Source organism: Pseudonaja textilis, chromosome 4, assembly GCF_049901715.1.
Source record: "Pseudonaja textilis isolate UNSWEBS1 chromosome 4, rPseTex1.2, whole genome shotgun sequence".
Taxonomy (NCBI): domain Eukaryota; kingdom Metazoa; phylum Chordata; class Lepidosauria; order Squamata; family Elapidae; genus Pseudonaja; species Pseudonaja textilis.
Window position 1 is genome coordinate 31,236,879 of NC_141993.1, and position 24,863 is coordinate 31,261,741.

The 24,863-nt window shown below is 35.3% G+C and overlaps 1 protein-coding gene across 1 annotated transcript; it reads right to left on the reverse strand.

Moving 5' to 3' along the window:
* Nucleotides 1–554: 554 nt before the first annotated feature.
* On the reverse strand, nt 555–21,461 carry GLRX3 (glutaredoxin 3). Its single transcript, XM_026710550.2, has 11 exons — nt 21,246–21,461; nt 16,570–16,678; nt 14,485–14,559; nt 13,767–13,968; nt 8,719–8,891; nt 8,568–8,629; nt 7,052–7,109; nt 5,957–6,009; nt 3,748–3,787; nt 3,577–3,669; nt 555–820 (listed from the first exon to the last, which is right to left on the reverse strand). Exons 1-11 carry the CDS (start codon nt 21,326–21,328, stop codon nt 770–772), a joined length of 999 nt encoding a protein of 332 aa, XP_026566335.1. The 5' UTR covers nt 21,329–21,461; the 3' UTR covers nt 555–769.
* Nucleotides 21,462–24,863: the final 3,402 nt, after the last annotated feature.

Below are 24,863 nucleotides of genomic sequence, written 5' to 3' on the forward strand. Positions count from 1 at the left end.
TGGACTTGTTTTTAATCCTTTTGTGTGGTTTAGTAATTTAGAATTTAGCATTACATTAAATCATGCTATTTTTCTTAACGTTCAGCACCTATTTGCTATTAAAGAGTGGATTCTACTCCCTATTGCTACGTTATTCAAGTTGTTTTAGTGGTATAGATAAGATTGTTTTCATGCATTTTAATTTAAATTACAGAAACTGCAAGCCAAATGGCTTGGAAGAATGGATACAAATTTAGTAAGATATATATAAAATTCAGATTAAATTACTAATCAGTGAAGGTAAGGAAAATTCTCTGTGTTGTGCTATGTTCCTTTTAGCCATATTATTTAAAATATGGCTAAAAAGATATGGCTCATAGGTCTGCTAGGATGAAGTCCTCATTCTGGAGCCAGACTGGACCCCCATAATGATGTCTTTATTACATGCATCAGAACACAACATTAGAAAATTCAATGGCTATAAGATGGTGGGTGAGCAGACCTACCAGTCAAACAAAGGTCTAGGTCATCTGGATGCTTGTGTGAATGGAATGAAAAAACAAAGTACTCAGACACATTTTTGAACTTGAATTTTAATTCAGTCTGAAGATGTTCACAAGTTTACAGTTGTATGAAGGTCTACATTTACATATTTCTCTAGTATGGTCTGATATGAAAAGAAGTCAGAAACCTGCATTCTGTTTTTTTTTCCTGTTGTAACCTGTTCCAGTGCAAATGTCACTCATAATGTTTGTATTTCAGTTGTCTTGATCAATTTATTTCCTTTGCATCAATTTTCTACTTTCAGGATAGATGACAACTCACCAGATTCATTTAATTCCTGGAAGAAAGGGAGAAAACATTCAGGGACTGATATGATTAGAAAAGCTCTACCAAAAAAAAAAGCAAGTCGGATGCATAAAGTCTAATTAACTGGGTATCTACCAATGTATTTTAAAAATCTGTCATATAAACTTGCTATATTGCAACTATAAAATCTTATCTGGCACATCTTCATGGAGTCTTCCCAGATATGCCTTTTGCCTTAGACCAGGTAAGATTTCATAAAACAGGCATCTCCAACCCATGGTCCATGGGTTTCATTTGGCTCTGCACAGTTAGAATGCAGTCCCACAAGATCATAAATTTATTATATGATTTAAATGCATTATCTATTATATGTTTTATACGCAGCCCAAGACAATTCCTCTTCACTCAATCCAGCCCAGGCAAGTCAAAATGCTGGACATTCATGATCTAAACCCAGTACTGTAATTCATAACAGCAAGTGTTCTCTGGAACATAAGCATTAGAAAGTATTACCACTACTTACTGGAAGTCCTCAAATGTACCTGGCATTTTCTTTATGTCTGGAATATATTCTACACTTGTTTTGTTTCTGTTCATGTTTCCACAGAAACACGAGCAGGGAAAGCATCACGCAAATGGGAAAGGGTAAATGTTATAGGCGGGTAAATCTTATAAGCATTTTTTTGTGTATTGTTAATCATATATTATTATATCTTTGGTTGTCTGCAAGAACAATGCAGTGCAAAAGACACTGACTTCAAGAAAGACACTGACTTTAAAAAAATTACACTGATTTTTTAAAACAATTATAGGCAACGGCCTACATTCGTTTGCAACATCCTGAGAAATTTCTGTTAATGAAACTAAAAAACCCCTGTTCTAAGCTGGAAAAAAGAAAGGTAATAAATGTAGAACAACTGTTTTTGGAATTTTTCAAGCTCTGATTATAGTTTTAATAAATTCAATTATTGGAGATGGTTTTTAAAATCAAAAAGAAATCAAAGGATTCTGCCTGCAGAAATTGAATTTTTATTGAACATTGCTGAATAGAACTATGTAGAAAAATGTTACTGTTGATGAAAAATACTTCCCAGTAGATTTTCAAAATGATTAAAATGTGAACTGTATCATTTGATTCATCTCGATTCCTAGGGCATACTGTGTCATGTAAGGAAATTTAATAGAATCTACATGAAACGAAAGTGAAAATATCTTACATTCTTTAAAACCATACAGTATTTGAACTGCAGTATACTGCTGAACATTGGTTTAAAAAAATAACTACATGACTTAAATAATATAAACCTATTTCAAAAAAACTAATGAGACTTATTGATTCTTCTTTCCCAGGAGATACAATGACTTTGACATTGGCTATAAAACACTGAAGACAAGAATAGACCCTGGAGTATTTAGTTTAGAAGTCAATGCTTGTTCATTGTGTGCAGCACACAAATGTAAGAAGATGGAGCAAGAAATACAGATCTATTTTTTCCTTCAGGGCCATTTTTTAAAGTATACAATAAAATCTTACCCTTTTTTTTTCCAGAAATGTGACACCATTTTTTTTGCAAAACATATTGTTTCCAGAAAAAAATAATGTTGAAGACTAAAGCTAAAAACCAAATAATATCTTTAAATGCACCCATGGGAGTAAGAAGAGATAGCTCTTAGAACAAATAACTGATTGATGTCAAGAAACAACTTTTCATTATTATGACCATTCAATGATGATTTAAGTTTTTTTTTTACAACAATATATCAGGCTGATGATAAGTTATAAAAAAACTCTTTAAGACATTATGTTTCAAATGTCAAAAGCACCAGAAATAAACTTGTATAAATTAATGTTTGAGAGCTCCTTGGTGCTCTCTGAGCTTGCTTGTTTTCTGGCAGACATTTCATTACCTAACTAGGTAACATGTTACCTAGTAAAGAGTAACAAAATGTCTGCCAAAAGAATAAGCAAGCTCAGAGAGCGCTAAGGACTCCTCATTTCAACCCCGAGCTACAAATATTCTCCTTTAAATTAATGCTTTATGCATTTGTATATAAGAATCAAGTAGCCGTCCACTAAACAATAGCCACAAAACATCTTGGATGATAAGAAGAAATCTATATAACAATTACAGAGGTATTGCAGAAGTAGGTCAAACTATAGGCAGCTGGACAGTGAAGAAATAATTTGTAAAACCCAAAGCCTGATTTTCTAGTATGCATGCACTCAGCAGTGTATGCTTCAAAAACGATTTGGATAAAATTTTCCAGACTTGCATTTGTACATCTCTCGACTATTCATTAAAAAAGCTGCATCTTTTCTGAGGCAGGAAGACGTTAAAAAGACAGGTAGATTTTGTATTCATTAGAACAGCACACAATTAAAATTAAAATCAAACACCAATAGCGGTATAAAATAATCAGTATATAAAATTATATTAAAATAATCATATCTGAAAAACCACTGGTCTGATCAATAATATTGTAATATTAAAGAATTAATGAATAAGAGCGAAAGCAAAATTATCATATAAGGTACATATTCCATAATTTGAGTATACTTTCTCACTGACCAGTAATAATATGGCCCTGATAAAATGTAATAAAGCTATTTCCATTGATTTAACTTTAATCCTGGATCCAAATTTTTAGGACATTAAAACAACAATTGAGCAATAAGCAGCCAAGAAATGATAAATCTGAATATCAAGTAAGTATCAAAATAGATAACGTATAAATCTATTTTTTAAAATGAAATGTTTACACACTTCTCAACAAATCTTTTCTCACCTTAACAATATCTAGGCCTCCAACGAGTTCACCTTTCACATACAGCTGTGGGTAAGTTGGCCAGTTTGAATATTTCTTTAATCCTTGCCGCACCTAAGATGTAGACTTGATTAATGTTCAATGTTACAGATTTCTAAACTCAGTAATAAGAGTTGCATTTGAACAACATACCTCTTCATTCTCCAGTATGTCAAAAGTTTCATAATCCACACTAAGTAACAAAAAAGAAAACATTGAGACTTATTATTTCACCTTGAAATAAAGAGTTTTGAAAGGTAGCCTACTCTCAAAGAGTAACCTGCTTAGAAAAATGCTCAGCATCTGTTCTGCCCTTTTCCCTACTATTTAAGGCTTCTCCCAATGTCAGCATGGGCAGAATTGCCCATAAGGCTACAATCTTGAAACAGGTGTAGGAGGAGAAATGGAGGAGGCATTTATGAAGGTGTTTTTCCTTCAAACCGAGGGAATAGTCCAGGGAAAAGAAATAAGAGCGGCAAAGCAAGGAAAAGTACAAATATAGAAGCACAACATGGAAAGTTGCAAGTACTCTATCCTGATCAGAAACAGAAGAAAAAATTCAGAATACATTCCAGAGAAAGAAATTAAGGCAGAATAATATTTTTTAAAGAAGAAAACATTGTTATATAATAGTACTACTATGAAGTAGATAGTACTATTGTAATAGTAATTACTATAGTAATACAAATAGTAAGTACAGAGTAGGATAGAGGCTATATACAACAGTCACATATAAACTAGTAAGTTTCATAATTTATACCCTGTTTTTATTTTTCAAAATAAAACACCCTTGAAGAGCCCAGAGTTCACTGCTTTTGTGGCTCTTTTGAGTCTGGATCTATCTAACTGGAGACAACTGTTTAAAAGTATCCTGATACTTACCAAGAAAGAGTGGCTGGGAATAAAGCAATAGCAATAAGACTTATATGCCGCTTCACAGTGCTTTACAGCCATCTCTAAACATGTTGCCCACAACAATCTGGGTCCTCATTTTACCAACCTCAGAAGGATGGAAGGTTGAGAGAGTCAACCTTGAGCAGGTCAGAATCAAACTCCTGGGGTGAGCAGTGAGATAGCCTGCAGTACTGCACTCTAACCACAGCTCTTATGATCAAAGCATACTGAACTTGATCCAGGGGATTTAAAGTGAACTCTAAGAGGGCTAGAGATGGAAACCTGAACAAAATATCTTGAACACGAGATCTAATTCCGATTATGTACTTAACAAGATTAGCATTAGTCCTAAATTGACTACTGAGAGGAGGCCATTAGAGTCCAAGTCTTATAAATTGTTCAGCAGCTTGCTATTGAGAAAACCAACAGAACTGATGAATGGAAATGAGGGGTTAGGGTTAGGATTAGGTGCCAAATCTGATGAAACGTCTTTCTTCTATTTAATTATTCTGTATGATAACAGTAGGCAACCAGATGGAAAGAGCCTTCCAGTATATATGAGGAAGAGTGCAAAAATGTAGAGGGGACAACAAAAGATACAATCAGAGAATTCATGGATATTGAAAAGATAAAAGTACTATAAAGATTAAAAGGCAACGAAGTAACATACTAAAGATGTTTTTGATAATCTTTATAATGCTTTTAAATTATATAAGATATAATGCAAGAAAATAATATGCAGGCATATTTAACAAAGTACATGTCATGCCCCTGGTGGAGACTGATTCTGAGGGAGAGGAGGAACAGCAGACAGGGAGTGGAAGTGTAGCTCCGGAGGTTGTGGAGGAGGCTGGGGAAGGGCAGAGGCCGGCTAAGCAGTCAGAGGAGGACTCAGGCCCATCCCCTATCCATCCTAAGGCAAGCAGGGAGGAAAGGATAAGGGAGAGACATGGTCTACTCCAGAGGAGAGGGCCTTGATCCTCTTCATGGGATGCAGGTGTGAGAACTGCATAAGAGTTTGGACCTGCATTCTGGCAAATGCTGGAGACAAAGCGTGTTTTATTTTGGTTTGAGGTTATCTTGGTTGGCATCCTTCCAACAGACTGTGCCTTGTTATCTCCTTGAATTTGGTAAGTACTTCTGTTCCGTTATGGAAATTTCATCATTGTAGTTTGTTTGGTTTTTATTTTCACCTCTATCTGCTCATTAAATTTGGACTGTATTACTTTCTTTTGAAGACTATTTTTCAGTACATTTTATCTCCAACTGAGAATTACTGAACAGTGGGGCCAAGTTGGAGGCATTAAAGGACGTTTATTTATGTTTTGGATTTTGTTACGTTTGTGTTACATTCTGGGCTATCACAATACATATTTAATCTTTATAATGCTTTAGTTTATATCATGTATAATGCAAGAAAATATGCTGGTATATTTTAACGAAATTTAAGATAATACATGTTACATACCCAGTATTATTTAGAATTTCTATAATCTGCTTGCTGAATCCACACTTTGCTGTCTAAAATAAGAAAAGAACAAATCATTGTTTTCTACTAGATTAACACATGTGTTAATTTTAAAGTTGTGACTTCTGCTAAACCGATTTTAAAAAATTAAGATAGTCTTTGGATGTTTACATTCTCCAACCTGATATCCTCAAGAGACAGTGAATTACTACTCAAACATTATTTTAATTCCCAAAATATTTAGAAGGCAACAGGTTGGAACAGTTCATAGATAAGAAACAAAAAATAAGACATTCTAAAAAATAACATGTCAGAAAATCCTGATTATACATATAACTTTAACATCTAACTAGAAATTTAAATCATACAATAAACCATAAGAGCATTTTTTCCCCAGTCCTCATCTCAGAACAATAGATACTTATACCAGTTTATTAGTTATGCAGTAGAGTCTACTGTGAACTTTCTACATGTCTACCTAACTAACTAAACATGAAAGCATGGTTGCAGGTAGACCTTGTTTAGTAACCACAACTGGAACTGGCAAATAGGTCACTAAATGAAGTGATTGGTAAATAAAACTGCAACTTTAATTATCATCTGACTTCAGCTTTCCTTTAAAAACCTAAATCCAAAGGTTCTAAATGCAACCATGTGTCACAAATTATGTTTTCATCACTGTCACAACTATAAATGGTCACTAAACAGGAACAATAAAGTAGTGTTGGCCTCAAACGTTACTATCAAATTCTTCAAAAACTATACTTCAGGAACTCCTTTCTCCTGGCAAAAGGCTGTTTGTATTTATATTTAGTTAGTTCTCTGGCTAAAAAACACAAAGAGTTATACTTTTTAGTTCCAGGAATATGAAGATACTGTACTTTCACGCTTCAACTTTTCAAGGACATCTTCCAACTGACATTTCCTCATAATCTGGGATTATAGTTCTGAGAATTCTTATACAAACCATGATGGGTGGGAATTCTGACACTGTAGTTCTATTGTATATAGAAGTCACAAGGTTGGGAACAGCTAATGTATTACTGTTAATAAGCCGCAATGTTCATCAAACTAAAGCTTTATTACAAATCTTACCTGTTTATTTCCTTTCATGAATAGCATCACAGGGGCCTTGTTTATCAAATCTTTGAGCCTAGAAAAGGAAAATATTGATAAAATCTTAACTTGTAAGAGAATAGAGATCAAAAACAGAATTTCACTGAAATATGTCACTGTTCTTTCAACAATTTTATGTTTACTTATTTTTCTCTCATAACAAGCTACAGCTTTTAAAATTATTTTCTAATATTTTTCCATATATAAATTTAAAAAATCTCTAAAATTGGCTGTTTACAACTACTGATTTATATTATAAATGCATTGAAGAGTAATATTTAGTATATTTTTGCAAATAAGATTAATGTAACAAACACAGAAGTAGTGACTTCTGTGAATTATTCTCATGAATTTATAAAAATTTTAACCAAAAGAAAATCTAACATTTATTTCCAAAAATGGCAAACAAAGTTTAATATAAAAACAGAAGTGGCTAATCCCAAAAACCAACTACATCAATAAGAAAGATACAAATTTCTAAAAAAAAACGCTAGCAATGCATTTTCAAGCATTAACTTTTTTTCTTAGAATTCTAGCCAGAATCACAGCATTTAATCTCTACTGAACATAGTAGGAATTACTTCAGAATAATCCAAAGAATAGCGGTGATGATTTAGTATCATGTACCCCTGCTTGCACAAATGGAGCTGTGTACGCATGCTCACCCCACCTGCTCCACACACAAGTGGAGCTGCACATGCACATCTGCAGTCATCCCCCGCTTCTGCGGCCCAGTTCATAACAGGCTGCGACCCGATAGTGGGCCACAGCCCAGGGGCTGGGGATTCCTGGTCAACATGATAAAGACAAGGGGAACCTCCACCAATGAGATGAAGAACATTCCTATACCAGAATATCCATTTCAGTCTCACAAGAAGTATTACAATATGATTGCAAACTTACTAGAAATATCAAAATCCACTTTTCCAACTTCTAAAGAAAACTGGAACGTATCATTCCAAAGGGTCAAAAGCCCTTCAAAACCTCAGAATGGAACACTCTGGGATAAAACTGTTTTGATCTAGAAATATTTTCCATAACTATTTTTATGTAAGTTATGCTCTGTGGAAGAACTGGAAGAATAGTGTATTTTAGAAAATTATAGTCTTTGTACTTGAAAGAACTGAAGATAAATTCTCCTTAAGCCATTAGTATAGAGAATAACAAACCTATTGGTTTTCCAATGAATACAGATAATATTTTTTCCATCCTTGGGTGACTGACCAAGCTAGTTAGGCCTAACCTGATTTGGCAATTGTCATTTTATAGAACAACAATGGGTATTCTTACACTTAAGTAGGTATAGAAAAAAAGAAATTAAAATGAAAAACATTGAAAGGAAAAAAGATGCTGATGCACATATCATATACACTGTTGTACAGATTTTCTTCTGTAACATGAACAAGAAAACTATAAAGTGGACAGGAATTAAATTCAATAATGGAATATACCCATTTTCTTCTTTATGATAAACAGAAAACAAAATGTACCATACCTGTCTTCTAATTTGTGTGCCTTAGGGCAGATTGTATCCAATTCGCCTGAAGCTTCAAGCTCCTAAAATACAAAAATGTTGTATTTGTAAATTGCTTTTTTAATTAATTTCTTTTCTTAAAAAAAAGAAACAGATGATTTTATTTTCTAACCTTAACAATGTCCAGTCCACCTATAAGCTCTCCATTTACATATAACTGTGGATAAGTAGGCCACTTGGAGTATGTTTTTAGACCTTGGCGCACTTCTTCATCAGAAAATATATCAAAGCTGCTAAACACAACATTATGTTTGTTAAGAATTTCTATGATTTGTCTGCTGAAACCTGGAAGATTGGGGAGGGTGGGAGAGACAAAAAGAAAAACACAATTTTTAATGAGGCTGTATCAACCTTTAACTAAAAAAGCCTCCCACAAAATTAAATTATGGTAAAATAACAGGATATGTCTAGTCTTGCAAAGAGAAGGACTAGGGTGTTATATGATAGCCATCTTCCAGTACTTGAGGGGCTGTCACAGAGAAGAGAGGGTCAGCCTATTCTCCAAAGTACCTGAAGGCAGAACAAGAAGTAATGGATGGAAGATCATTAAAGAGAGATCCAATCTAGAACTAAGGAGAAATTTCCTACAGTGAGAACAATTAATCAGTGGAATAGCTTGCCTCCAGAAGTTGTGGGTGTTCTATCATTGGAGGTTTTCAAGAAGAGATTAGACAACCATCTATCCAGAATGGGATCTCCTGCTCAAGCAGGGGGTTGGACTAAAATATCTCCAAGGTCCCTTACAGCCTTGTGATACTATATTTTATGTGGTTCCTACACGAAATATATAACACTGTTCAGAATTTTATTCCAGCATCATTATCATCCCCTGATAATAAGTTTTTCTTCCTCCCCAACTGTGGCCATTATGGAAAATATATTTACATTAATGGAAAGTTCATGGCTGACTCAACCAGATATTTTTTTGCCTAATGTTGGTTAACAAATATTTTAATAATTCAAGATGTAAAACTGAGCAGCAGCCAAGAAGTGGCTAAGACAAGGGCTCAGTGAAATAGGATCACTTACCCATCTCCTTAATCCCAATTGTACAACTGTGATATTTCACATTTATATTTCAGTATCAAAACGTATTATTTTACTGTTAACTCCATTTAAACAAGAGCAATAAAACTAGCTAGAAAACAAAATATATACTGTATATGTATATGTGTGTATAATCTCCTGTCTACTATAATTAAAGTTTATCCTTACAAAACAGAAACCTTATGTCTCTACATGTGTTGCTATATATTAACAGTTTTGCATGGTATCTGAAAAATATTGCCCAATTTACAAGTTCCAAGACACCAGATATATTGTGACAGTTTTAAAATAAGTGTACGTTCTAAGAAACCTATGCAAGATTTCTATCTGGCAAATTTTCCCATTACTTTTGTTTTGTACTGTAGCTTGAGGTCTTCATAATCTGCATTTTGAGCCAACAGCAAACAGTATTTATTTATATGATGTATAAGTTGCTTTTCTTCGTAGAACTGAAGCATTAAGTTCTTGTACTGCCTCGAGTGAAACAAGGAACCTGATCTCCCTTCTTTCCCCATTCATCTGGGAGTTCATTAGTAAACAGCTACAGGGTGATTGCTGGTGGTTATTTTGCTACCAATATATTAATTCATTTCTACAGTAAGAGGCTTCTAAAGAAAAGAGCACGAACACTTTATTTTAGCTGTAGGCAACTATAAACAGACAAAAAGATTGATTGATGGGACTTCATTTTTAAGGGTTAAAGTAGCAGGCTGAAAATGTTGTTATGCTTAGGGATAAAGTACCAACATCATACTTTATTCCCATAACAAAATATTTGACTTTTTAAAAACCAGTGCAACCTGAGCAATACAAAAGCTAATGAATGTTTGAAGTGTGCATTTAAGAACATGTAGACCAAGGCTGCATAATGAGAATGTACACTAAAAGAGATGAAAAGCAATGTATAATCGTGTACTGTATAATGTATAACGACATCAAGTAAAACACTTGTAAGCAAGGAGCTAGGGCACAGATGAAATATACCATTGTTGTAAATAGATTTTATATAGGCAGTGATGAAATACCAGCCATAATAATGATTTCTGATTCAATTATACTCAGACACAAATGGCAAACCATTGTCTTTCTTGTGCCAATTAGCCTGGACACATTCTGTTAGGAACTATAGAACCAGTAACTCTGTGTAGTTGTAGGGGGTGTGCATAAGAGCACCAATCGTGCCTACCGTCCCTGTCCTATTGTTTATTTTTCTTATAAGTATCTATCTCATGTATTCAAAACTATATTTATTCTTGTACCTGTATCTTGTAAGCGATTGACAAATCAAATAAATACTAAAAATACTAAATAGATATCCTGTTCTGAAAACAGTTATATGGTGCTTATAAGGCAATCTAGAGAATGTTATAATATACAATCGTAACTATTTTTGTAATCTTCCTGAGGAAGTAAGAGCCAATATACAGATAACCTGTTGTTATAAACGTGCATGAGATTTATACACAGCAGCCAAGAAATAGCACAGTTCAGCTAAAATCCATCACTTCCTCACATTCATTTATATTCCAGTTATATTGCTGTTCTGGAATGAGTATGCATGCATAGCTTATCAATCACTATTACACTAAACTCAATAACTGAACTCACTGAATGTGAATGAGAATTTCCGTTGCTAAGCAAGTTCGTTAAGTGACTCATACCCAATTTTATGACCTTTCTTGCCACTGTTATGAAGTGAATCAGCTGAAGTCGCTAAGTGAATCAGCTGCAATCGCTAAGTGAATCACACAATATTAAATTAAATTAATCCAGCTTCCCCCGTGGATTTCGCTTGCTGGAAAGGTTATGAATGGCAAACATGGGATCCCGGGAACCATTGCAGCCACTGTACATGCACACTGATTGCCAAGCACCTGAATTTTGATTACGTGATCGTCAGGATGCTGGGATGGTTGTTAAGTGCAAGGAACGGTCATCTTTTTTTTTTTTTCAGTGCCATTGCAACTTTGAACAGTTGTTAAATGAATGGCTATAAGTTGAGGACTTCCTGTACTTCTGTGGAATAAACCAGCAGTCACCAACCAGTGGGCCACAGCCCACTGGTGGGCCGTGAGAAAATTTTGGTGGGCCGCAAAGAAATCTCACCCCGAGCACACACCCCGCCAGAACAATTAATCCAGGCTGCACAGAAACACAAGGCTGCGCTGCCCATGTAGCCTGCAGGAACCCTCCCCACCCACTCACTCCTTACCCTGTAAACTTTCCTGCTAAATTGCTATTTTTCTTTTTTCCAATCATCATCTATTCTACTTTGCAGGGAGATTTAGATTAGCTAGGAAGCAGGATATGGTTAGATTTCTTGCTTTCTAGCTAGTCTTTAGGCTCTGCTTTTAAGTACAGACAAACCTCCCTTAGGACTGAAGGTTTGCTTGCAAGCAAATTCAGCGCAGACTTACTGCAAGCAAATTTAAGAGACTGAGCTAGCCAATGGCAGATAGATCACTGAATGATTCTGTGAGCAACTCAATCTACCTGCCTGCTTTGCCTGATTTTGGGTAAAAGTTGCTCTTTTTTTATGAAAAATTCAATATTTTTATAAATATAATATTTACATACAAGCCATGCCCAAGCCACACCCACAAATTAGGCCACACCCACAGAACCAATTAGTGGTCCCTGGGATCTAAAATTATGAGTTTGGTTGTCCCTGAGGTCCAAAAGGTTGGCGATCCCTGAAATAAACGATTTACACAGTATAGTGCTTATAGCAAGCCAATACACAGCAAATTAGAGACATAAATATTTTGAGACAAAAGATAATGAGGAAAAATATGAATAAAAAAGTGTCAAGAGAGTACTGATAAGTAGAGTCAAAATTTGGTTCATTCGCCAAACAATATCCTTAAAGATGGATCCATTATAGATTATTACAAGAGATCTATTTTTTGTTATTAACATATTGCTCAAAAATGATACAGGCGCTATACAGAAGTTCATGAACAAACTTGGAATCTCTTATATACTCTTAAGGTATAAATGTAGCCGAATGATTCTCACATATTCAGGTGTTCCAACTAAACTCCTTCCAAGGAGAGAACAACAGATACAGTACTGACCTAACGCAGGAATTACTTTGAAGTGGCTGAAACTTTCTTCTCCTCAAAAACCCACTGCATAGCTCACTGATCCATGTTATAAATGTGAAGGAAATCACCCTTTGACCATCTTCCACACTTAAAATATTATCATACTTTTAAGTTTTAAGGTTTCTTCTGTGTGGTTTAAGAGTCTGAAATAATTTTACTCTGATCACCTGTCTCTGCCAATGTTGGAATGGTTTCAGTCAACAACGGTTTCAGTCTCTGTAAGCAAGGATTTCTACATACCTCTTCTCCATATACTTCATACAGGATTAACCTCTATTATCTCTTTCCCTGTTCCCCTTTCTATCCAAAATGATCTACAGGTAGTCCTCAACTTACAACAGTTCATTTAGTGACCATTCAAAGTTACAATGGTACTGTAAAAAGCTACTTATGACCAGTCTCACGCTTACGACTACTGCAGCATCCTTATGGTCATGTGATTTACATTCAGATGATCAACAGACTCACATTTATGATAGCTGCAATGTCCCGGGGTCATGTGATCGGTCCCCTTTTGCAACCTTCTGACAAGCAAAGTCAATGAGGAAGCCAGATTCACCTAATAACCATGTTACTAATTTAACAGCTGCAGTGATTCACTTAACAAATGTGGCAAGAAAAGTTGTAAATGAGGCAAAACTCACTTAAAAATTTCTCACTTAGCTACATAAATGTTGAGCTCAATTGTGGTCATACGTTGAGGACTGCCTGTACAGTATTCTTAACAATAACTCCTAAATCTCCTGAAGCCAGAAAGCCAGACCTAGGTATAGCATAGCTTCAGTTAAAGCCTTTCAAGGCAACCTTGAAAGGAAACTGCACCAAGGCAACTGGGTGGCCCACCATTTAGCACCCAGGCTAAATGAGTGAACTAGTAGAATTTCTAAAAAGAGTGCTTATCACTCCTGAACATTCAGAGATCAGATTTTAAGAAATAAAAAAACTATAACACAAAATCGTATATAATAAATTGTCCCACTACACAAACATTTAAAATGATTCTTACCACAGCGAACTTCATGAGGTGTTCCCTTCATAAACAACATGCAAGGTGCGGCATTAATCAGTTTCTTGAGGCGTGAATTAAGGTCCTCTTTTTCATTATCAGCAGAGGCAGATGAAAGAGTCAAACTAGATGCATGTCGCTGAACTTTTTTGGTCAGTTCTGGTGCGTGAGCGCCATCCAATCGATCAATTTTCTGGGAATTCTGTCAACAGACAGTAGCCGCTTTGATCAATTTACAAGGGTGACAATAACACATCCCCCCCCCCAAAAAAAAACTATTACCATACGCTAGAGAACAAAATCATATCACTGTATTAAAAATTCAAATAGAGCAGCTGGTGTAAAATTCATGAGAATGAAACAAAAGGAGGTTCCGTAAACACATTCACAAGCATAGTAAGTTAGTAAACCCATCAGTGGGCATGAGAATCAAAATGATTAAAACACAGCTTCTAAAATATCTAATAACTAAGTCATCACAATGAGCTTAGCTATAAAAATGATTTTAATATGTTTAACAGTACAATAACGGAAATGTAGTTTCTTGTAAATACCTTCTAAAGCAATATTTAAAAAGCAGGAATTCTATATAACTTAATTATGACATTCCTAATATTTTTATATCAATTCAATATTATTCCAACATTTATCTAATCAGCACTGGAAATAATGTGTTCTCCCCCAAAGTATTAATTCAAGAAAGATAAAATAAGTTTACCTTAAAAAACAAGAACGTTGGAACAGAAGAAATTTCGTGTTTTTCAGACACTTCCGGCACTGCTTCAGCTTCCAGCTTTTTCAAAAAAAGGAAATATGATTTCGTTTCCAAAAGCTTATTTATAGTTTTGATTGCACTGGCTGATCTTGTCTACACTGTTCTTTTAGTCATGTTAAATGTTTAAAAAGGATTTCAGCACAAAAGTTTGTGACACATTTGCATTTAAATGAAACTCACAGGGCAGGCTTGTCATCCACTGAGCCTGCCATGTCAAAACAGGTTCAGAGGTTTTTATTTTGTTGCACATTTCAAAAGATGCCTAGAGGCTGTGAATAAAATTCGTGGTGCACTAGTGACCTAGTAAATTTTCAATCATATGCAGCTACTACTATATTGAAATCCATAAATCACTGACCCCAGTTATGTCATGATTACAGTGCTTATTTTCTGCCCACAGCAATTCTTGCTGTTTGCTCTATTGACTAATTTCAAGAGGCAGTACATCATGACTGACATTTCTAGCCTTCTGCAAATTATGAAGCAAAAAAAAGGAGTATTTCTTCAATAAACTATTGATGCCTGGTACATTTTAGTTTTTAACTCCTGAAAGACCGTTAGATATTAGAGTATTACTAAGTTGACAAGAGAAATTGACAATCCAATATCAAACTGCAAAAATGCAATTGGAATGAGGCTTCCACGTACAACTACAGAAGTCTTGATCTAATCTTGCATATTTGGAAACTATTAATGAGAATGCTGAACAATTTGGAGATGGAAAATAAGCAAGTGTAACAGACATTTATGCTTTAATCTGTTATACTATAATAATTATATAATTACATTAAATGTTTATATTAAATTTTAATATATTTATATTTATACTTTAATATATAATTACAATAAAGCATTAATTATATTGCTTTAATAATCAAATTGTGTCTGTTATGTGTAAGATAAATGTATTATAACAACAGGTTAAGAGTTGGTGATGTTTAGGATTAAAACATGAATAGCTCAAAATCTGATTATTTGACCATAGAGAGTTTTTCCTATTAACATCCAGATGTTTTGATATCGAACACATTTTGAAAGAATTCAAATATTTTTCTGGAAGTAGCAAATAAGCATTTCTTTGCATAATGTAAACATAATATAGTTCAAAAAAACTGAATTACTTGAATAATAAAATAGTCTAAAACTATATATAGTAAACATTTAAGGCACAAACATTGGTGTGAAGGTACATGTTAATAAAGAGAAGTAATGCTTCTAGCTTTCATTCACTGTAACAACCGTAAATATTCATGTGAGTATTCAACAGCTATGCTTAAAATATTTTTAAATTTTAATTAATTTAAAGATTAGTTAATGTATAACTCTAGATACATAACAGTTTAGGGTAGCTTTTTTCAAACTTGCTCTCCATCAAATCTGAGGACTTCAGCTCACATTTGGCTATCACAGTCCTAGCTGAAACAGCTGGGAGCTGAAGTTTGCATATCAGGATGGTATCCAAGTAGGGAAATGCCATACACACACACACACACACACACACACACACACATATATATACACACACACACACACACACACACACACACTTCATTAGCCTTTTGACATTCATCTCTAAGGTGACCCTTGCCCCATTAGTTTGTTAAATCAAGGTCTTATTGTAGGCTATCAATCTCAAAAGCCTCTATACAGAATTTATTAAAAATAAAGTATGGCAACAATGTTTGGAACCTAGCCACTTTTACTGTCACTGTTGACACAATCCACAATCCTGATGTTTAGTACAGAGTGAAGTCTGTACTGCATCATTTTCTGGATGGCCAAGAATTACACACACACCCCTTTTTATATCAATATTTTAGCAGTTTATCCTGGTTTAAAAGTAAGAGAATAAAAATATTCACTTTTACTAAAGAAAGCATTTCATATACCACCAATGAAAATAGAAAATAAGTGTGAGGTTGAACAAAACTCATTTGCCCCAATTCACATTTTTAAGTTAATTTGGAATAACTGAACGTGTTTTGTTCTGTGTGAATAACGTCAGCAATCACACATATATTGACTTACTTTCACAAACATAGCCTGTGGATGCTCTTTTGCTAGTTCAGCCATGACATTATTCATCTGAACGCACTGAGGAGCCCATGGGGCCCAAAAATGAACCACCACTAAAGACCTGCAATAAGAAAAATGAAACACATAGCAGTCAGGTATTTTTGCAGACCAGAGCAATGTAAAAAGCAACTAGATGTACAGTGTAAGAATTTGGCCCTGGGAAAAAAACCTCCTTTTTGCCTAAAGAGAACCACTTGTCAGTCAAAATAGACAATAGCAATAGACCAAGATTTTGACATATTACCAGTCCCTATATTCCCTGCAGCATACCTACTGATTCTACACAAGGCTGATCAAATTCAACTCACATTCATTGCCATTCCCTTCACATCCTGTTTACTGCTGCCAAAGAATAGATCCTGACAGCTGTTTCTCAGTGGGAAACTCAATATCAAAGCCTTCCAATCCAACCATCTTGTAACCACAAGTGTTACAAAAGTTGAAAGTACCTTCTCAGTAACTGTTGGTAAACAACTCCTACTCGCTCAGTTGTCATTAAAATCTTCTACATAGAAAGTTATGAAAAAGAAACTTTTTTTCACTTTTTGAACTTCCAGGCACAAAATGAACTGAATATAGTTACTCTAAAAGCAGAGCGGATGACCTTGGTAGAATGAAGAGCCAGCAAGCTGGTCAGCTCTTCATAATTCTACTCCATATAAGGAGAGGACCTGAAGTCACCCACAGGTTTTCCAGTCAGTTGGACCTTGTGAGGAGACTATAAGACAGTGGTCTCTAGATGGTTTAGAGCTCTGGGAGGCAAGGGAATAACCATCTTGCTCAAACCACAGTCAGTGCCTTCAAACATTGGATTCACATGCTTCTTTTTCAAATCACTTTTACTGATTTAACTGCTTTTCCGCTAAAAGAATTTTTCAATTGAGGAGTCTAAAAATACCTGGTGAGTTTCCTTCAATCTTAGCAAAAGAAATTTTAAATACAAGTTTAAAGGTTTTAGAAAAATGTTTGGAATAAATAGTAAAAGAATGACTAGAATGTTGTTGCTAGGAATAGATAAACAGACTAAGGAACTAAAATTTTGGAATTAATTATAAGAGTCCTTTCTGTGGGAAAATACCCTAAAAAATGATTTTTTTAAAAAAAGGATAGGATTTGCTCCATATTGAAGAAACTAAAAGGAATTAGAATTAAATATTACAATTAAAGGAAAAGAAGAGTTAAATTTGACATACTAATGTAAAAATGGAGCAAAATATTTTAACATTGGACACACTGAAAGGTATTTTTAAACAATGGACACAGACGTTAATTTTAAGAGTGTCTGCTACTAATGATAAGCTGTGTTTACAAGGTGTTATGGAAGAGGAACGGGTTTTCCAGTAGAACGAAGTTCCCCAACATTTCTGGCTTTGCAAACCAGTGGGGGTAGTTCCTTGTGAGTTGCTGAGAAGCACCCAAATGCAGTACCCGCTTTCACGCAACTGAGGTTGCGCATATGCACGCAGCTATTTCCACTGCCCAGTTGCAATCCCCCCATGGGCCACTAGTGGGCTGAAGCCCACTGGGTGGGATCCCTGCCATAGAAGGCAGAAACTGATCTGAAACTGAATTTAAAAATGGCAGGCTGCATGATATGGAACAAGATGCTACAATGGATATTCAAAATAAATCAGCTTATGCCTTAATAAGTAAAAGAGGTAATAAAATATATTAAAATAATAACCAAGAGAGTGATCTGAATTATTTCCCTATATTGGGTTTACAAAAGATCCTTGTTAAAGCTTTAAAGAATTTTAGGAGAAGGGACAAAAAAATAAAAAAGAATCAAGTTCTAGAACATTATTTGAAGTGACCAAAAATCAAGTTGTTAGAAGTAAAAAAGAAGGTATATAGTGTTTTTTTATCAAGGTTAAAATATACGTTGTTATCTGTTATTGCATAGTGGACTTTTGCTGACATCAAAACTGTAATGACAAAGTTTTGTGGATTTGTTTGTAGATATGAGATGAGATATGGGAGAAAGTCCATTTTTTTACATTTTAAGAGAATAAGTTACTAAAATTGTTTATTCTTATTCGGATATTTGGAAAGTCATTTCTTCATATATTTTTCTTGTTCTTTACTATATTTGTTTCATTTTCTATTTTCTTTGTTTATATCATTTGAGATACACAGACATTCCAGCTTTGGAAAGATACTTCAGTGAGGGATATAGAAGAAAAAATTCTTAAATCTTCCCCACACATATTTTTATTTCATTTCAGTAAGTGTATTACTTATACTTTCACCTAGAATAATTCTATCTAAAATGGATTTGTACCTATTTCTTAAAACAGTACTGTACCAGCAAGTAAGAAAAACAATTAATACATCCTGCTGAATCACTATCAAAACTCCTCTTTCCCACCTAAATACAGCTTTGTGTTGTCATTTTCATTTTCTAAAATGTGAAAGAGATAATGCCCTTCTCTCACCTCTAGGTTCATACATATTCAAAGGTTGCAAGACTCCTTGGGGCCAAGCTCTACATTCAGCAAGATCACGGTTTTATTTTAATACTACCTTGCTCAGCACAAAAACTAGTTCTATAGAAATAATACACAAAGTTCATGCATTTCCTGTCTAGTTCAATTCAGTCATGAAAATAATAAGAAACACAATGAAACTGGAGTAGCCTAAATTATTTGATTTTCAGTGAAAAAAAATAAAGAATACATGTAAGAAACTAAGGAACTACAGTAGTCCTTGACAATCATATGTTTTGTGACTTTTCAAAGTTACAATGGCACTGAAAAAAGTGACTTACAACTGGTACTCAAACATACAATCACAGCCCCCCCCCCCAGTCACGTGATCAAAATTCAGGGGTTTGGCAACTGGCATGCATTTATTATGTCTGCAGTGGCCCAGGTCATAAAGTTGCCAGCCAGCTTCTGACAAGCAAAATCAATGGCTGAAGCTGGATTTGTTTAATGACCTTGTAATTCACTTAATTTCACTGATTTGCTTAACAACCATAGCAAAAAAAGTCATAAAATCAGGCACAGCTCATTGTTTTGCTTAAGAACAGAAATTCTGGTCCCAATTAAGTCAAGGACTACCTGTATGCATCCACAACATAGGATTCACTTATTAATGGTAAATAACATAAAAATAATTTAAGGATGAGATGCTACATTTAATTACTGAATAAACTTCTCCTTTGGAGGATGCAGGTACACTTTCTTAGTGTACCTGCGATTTTTGCTTTAATTTCAATCTATCTGGCAAATGTTATACTGAAGAACTAGACTTTTATCGGAAAGGTTCTACAGTTGAAGAACAGAGAGGAGCCAACCTGGCAGCACACTGTATTTTTAATAGGTAGAATCCAGACATGATTTCACTGAAATCTGTGGGACTTGACATATTAACACATTTGTCACAAATCTGTTTTCCGTTCAGACTCAATGTTCCCAGATGGATTGACCTACACTGTTCACATGCCCACCCAGACTACTTATAAAGTTTTTACTTCTGTCTCATCATTCTCAGAGGCTGCTCTGTTGAACACCATCTTTTCTCCAAAGAGCCCATTCATTGTAACATGAACAGAGAGAGTGGGGAATGAATATGGCATTTAAAGAGCGCCAGGTCTTATGACTGACTGATGTGATGGTCAGATAAATGACTGTCGAATAGAATAGAACAGAATATAGAATAGAATATAGAATAGAATAGAATAGAATAGAATAGAATAGAATAGAATAGAATAGATTAGAATAGAATAGAATAGAATAGAATACTTTATTGGCCAAGTGTGGTTGGACACATGAGGAATTTATCTTGGTGCAAATACTCTCAGTATACATAAAAGAAAAGATACAGTGACAGAAACATTTTCCTTTATACCATGTTTACAGAAAAGATGCTGAATGGGATTAAAATGAGACATGCAGACTCAAGGGACAAACTGCAATTAAGTTTGACAAAACCATGACCATTTGCAGGGAGATGAAAAAAAGCACGGGGAATCTTCTGGTCTGTGAGTCAAACAAATAAGACTGCATAAAGGTCTTTATTCAGGGGAAGGTTGTGTGTATCTGTTGGCATGCATCAAGAGACAGGTCACTAGTACCATTTATGTCAGAAAACAGAGGGGAACTTCTTCTGGAAATAAATTAAACTTACTGTCTTGCCCTTAGGATTAGGGTTTCACTAACATGAAAATAATGTAATAAATAAACCCTAACCCTAACCCTTAACTGATTGTGCTATGGATGTCTCCTTAGACAGAAGTCTATGGAGATTCTTAAGACATGCAGGAGAAGCTTCCTGGATGAGAAGCCAAACCTCTTCAAAGGAAAACCAGAAAGTCCAGTTGCCTCTTGAAAAAGCACCTGTGGGGCACAGACAGAAGAATCTCCATAGACAGCGGTGATGATGGTGATGATGATGACGACGATGACATACTGTCCACTTTCATTCCTTAGCCAGCAAAAACTTTAATCAAAGCGTGGCTGGGGATAAGCAAAGATGAATACCAATGGCAGAGCTTTCCACAATGAAAGTTGACAATCAGGCATACATTTAAGTCTCCACCGGAGCACTAGGAGAACCGATACTTCCCTTCCCCGCCCCAAGGAAAGGCCAGAGGAGCCTCATATAATCGCGAAACGGGCACCCACCTGTCCGGCCGCTGCAGGAAATCCTGGAACTGGGCCGAGGATGTCGCTTCTAGCAAGGTTCCCGCGGTTCCTTCCGCCGCCATCGTTGGAGCTGGTCTCAAGGGGGGGGGGCGGGAGAGTAGTTCTCAGCCTATCTCCCTTCGTGACTTCCTTTTATGACGCATGCGCCACCCCTCCGAAGTCGGCTCCTGCGTCCCGAATGGTAGCTGAAATCCCGCGCATGCGGACCGGGACTCGGCAGTCTCGTCTGTTGCGCTAGAGATTAGAGCGATTGTTCACGCGGGGAGCGAGCTGGGGGCAAGATTCGAACTCTGTGCGATGAATGGAGGAGACAAGAGTTCTGAAGCTGAGCGCCGACGGTCCCTGCTGTGAACCCTGGCATGGACGAGGCTTTGAGCCAGTTTCAAGGGTGTTTCAAAGCTGTCGTCTGTTTTGATAAAGAAATAAAACAAACGTGCGTTTTTCTGGGCGTGTGATCTCTAAGGGTTCCCTCGGTGACTTTGAACAAGTTGTCAGGTTAAGAAACCGAGTTCCTGTGAACAAAAAAAAATGAGGCGAGGTCCCCTTGTATATCATCTTAAGTTCCCTAAGAAAATAGATATAAATAAATTCTAGTATAGTCTAATTGTAATTGTTATGCACGAACATTCCCTATGTTCCCTCACTAGAGGCTTTTAAAAAGAGACTGGGCAGCAACTAGTCTGGAATGGTACAGGATCTGCTTGTACAGCGGGTTGGACTAGAAGACCTCAAGGTCCCTTCCAAACTCTCTTATTCTGTTCTCTTTTTCTAGTCCTAGTCATTGTTAGGAATTAACCATTCAATCTTTGTCATGGTAAAACTCAGAGTCACTGAAAGTCAGGCAGCATATAAATTTAAATATGAATTTAATTTTACTTATTAACCAGATTTCAAACGTTTCAACTTTCCAGGTTTTTCTCAGGGAATTAATATTTTCTGGATTATACCTAAGAATCTTGATTTCCCTTTAGGAATTATTTAATCTTTTTGGAGTGCATAAATGTCTCCAGTGTTTGTATAACTGAATTCCTTGAACTGTGTATGTATCAAGTTTTGGATTAATTTATTAAATTGAATACAGCCTCAATGTGAATAGCTAGCCAGCAAATTTTGTACAAATATTCTATTTACAACCCAGTTGTATTTTCATATTGTGTCTACTATATTTGGTGTAAAATATAGTTTAATTCTACTTAGGTTTATTAAGAAATAACTTAAACTAAAAAAAGTATAATATAAAAATCACTATATATACAATTATCTACCCATGGAAATAAATCCCATTGAATAAAGGAATGTTCTTTCTACTAGCCATGTGATATTAAAGCAGCATAATCCTATGAAAACTACAAGGGACCACATATGTTCGCAGGAATGTTTTGTTTCCTTCAATTGAGACCTTTGCAACAAGACCAGAAACTAATTTATCGGTTGCCAAATGTTGGCTGTTGTTATTGTGTAAAATATTCTGATTCTGCCTATATACATGTAGAATATATTTAGGCATACCTTGGATTGGTTTGCTAAAAACAATGGACTTTACAATTATTTATTTAACAAACTTACATGGCCACGCTTCTTTACCAAAACTTTGGGTAGTTCACAGCAATAATACAAATATATAAATGGTTATTTAAAATTACAGCATTCAGGTCAATCATAAGTAATATAAATTCTATTAATTTCAGAGAGTCCAGTCTAAGTATGATTAAGTCTGGAGCCAGTCCATTACTTTCTGATAAACAGATTACAATTTTACATGCACAATTTCACGTATGCATCTTTTACCTTTATGCTGCCCACAAAAATTAAATTAAAAATCATTAACTCTGGAAAAGTAATTGATCCAGGGATCAGCCATTTCAATATAGCAATGAAATTAATTAATCTGTTGTTTCTATATATGTTATTTTTTATGATTAAAAAGTAATATGCTTAGCTTTTTTGCTAAGCTTCATTTTTTCTTAAATCAATGGAAACTTAGCAAAAGACTAAGTGAAATCACCAAATGTATCAAAAAAATGCATGTGATTGGTCTACTCTCATATAAACTACTTTTTAAAGCCATACATTGCATTTAATTCTCATATAGCAATTAAGTTATAGCTTGCTAAATAAACCACAACTGGCTCACACATGCTAAGCTATAAACCATGGCTTACAAAATCACACTAGCTAACTTCGTTCAGGAAGCCAAACAAAAACCCCAAAACTGTGGCCAGTAATTTCTAATATTCAAACATGCTTTCTATGCAATAGAGAAAAAAAAAATACTGGAATGAAATTGCTGCATTAAAAACAAGAGAGAGCAGCTGTTAGCAACAGGAAACCAGAGATTCCAACACAAATTCCAACTGCAATTGCTTGATCATTCCTACCCCATCATTTTATGCAAAGCAACTTCAGATGAGATGCCAGTCTGACTAGAGAAGGAATGGGAGCTGCTGTGTTCTGGAAATGATGAGGTCAGACTACTGAATTCATAACTGATCACTGATGTATGGGTGATTCTGCAACACTTTCCTGATTGCTTATACTGTGCTGTATGTTACTTGCCTTGAAAAACAACAGGATTTATACTAAAGCAACAAAGATAGAACTTTGGTGCCTTGCAAACATGCTTTCGTGCTTTAGTATACAACACCCCTCATCAAATCATTTAAGCTTTTAGGCTACATGTCCTTCTAGTTTTAAGATGCTAATGAGACCATTTGACCAAGCACAAACCTGATGCCGTCAAATGTTGAAGATCACTTGGATAGATAGATGAATCTCTCTGCACCAATTATGGAAAGAATACAGCTTCCTAAAATAAATGCCCTCCTTAGTCCTTTTATATCAACTACAACTGTTTCGAGAATTTAAAACCTCACACTTTAATAAGCTCCACAAGACCTTTTCAAGGTTCATTTGGTAGGCAAAAAACAAGAATTGTCATTAAAAATGTATGGGCCCATGGAGATATGGGAGAACTAAATCTCCCTAATGTTAGGCTGTATTTCTGGGCATCCCATATGGAATATCTGGCAGCAAGGTCCCAGAGAAACTGAGGGCTTCAGTGGCTCCAGATTGAACAACAGGCAGCTAGCCAAATTAATCTGGCAGGTCTCCCAGACAGTATAATCCTCCAACTACTCAGCCAATACAAGTCCCAAGGAAACGGATGGGGCAGCAGCACACAAAGCAGTGTTTCCAGATGTGCAGGTGCACATAAAAGTTAAAGAAATTTGATAACAGAATCCACATTAAGAAGCATACAATACCTTGCAGACCACATGGTCCCAATCACATGCAGCCTTCTTCTATAATCAAAACAAGAATGGGAAGTGGAGCCCCTAGGATGAGTCACTTTTAACTATTCTTAGGCTTACACTGGAGTGCATCATCCGAATTTATTTCATCTGTAATAGCTCAAGATGTGTAAGACCGCAAATTATTTATAGAGATTCCACATTACAGAAACCCGGAAGGAGGAGAACGAAGCGGATGAAAGATATCTCTGACAAACTCAGTTTTTATTTTGCTGTATTCACAGGAGAAATTCACCCATTAAAAATTAACTGCTAAACAGAATTCACTATTCCCACTGAAACCACA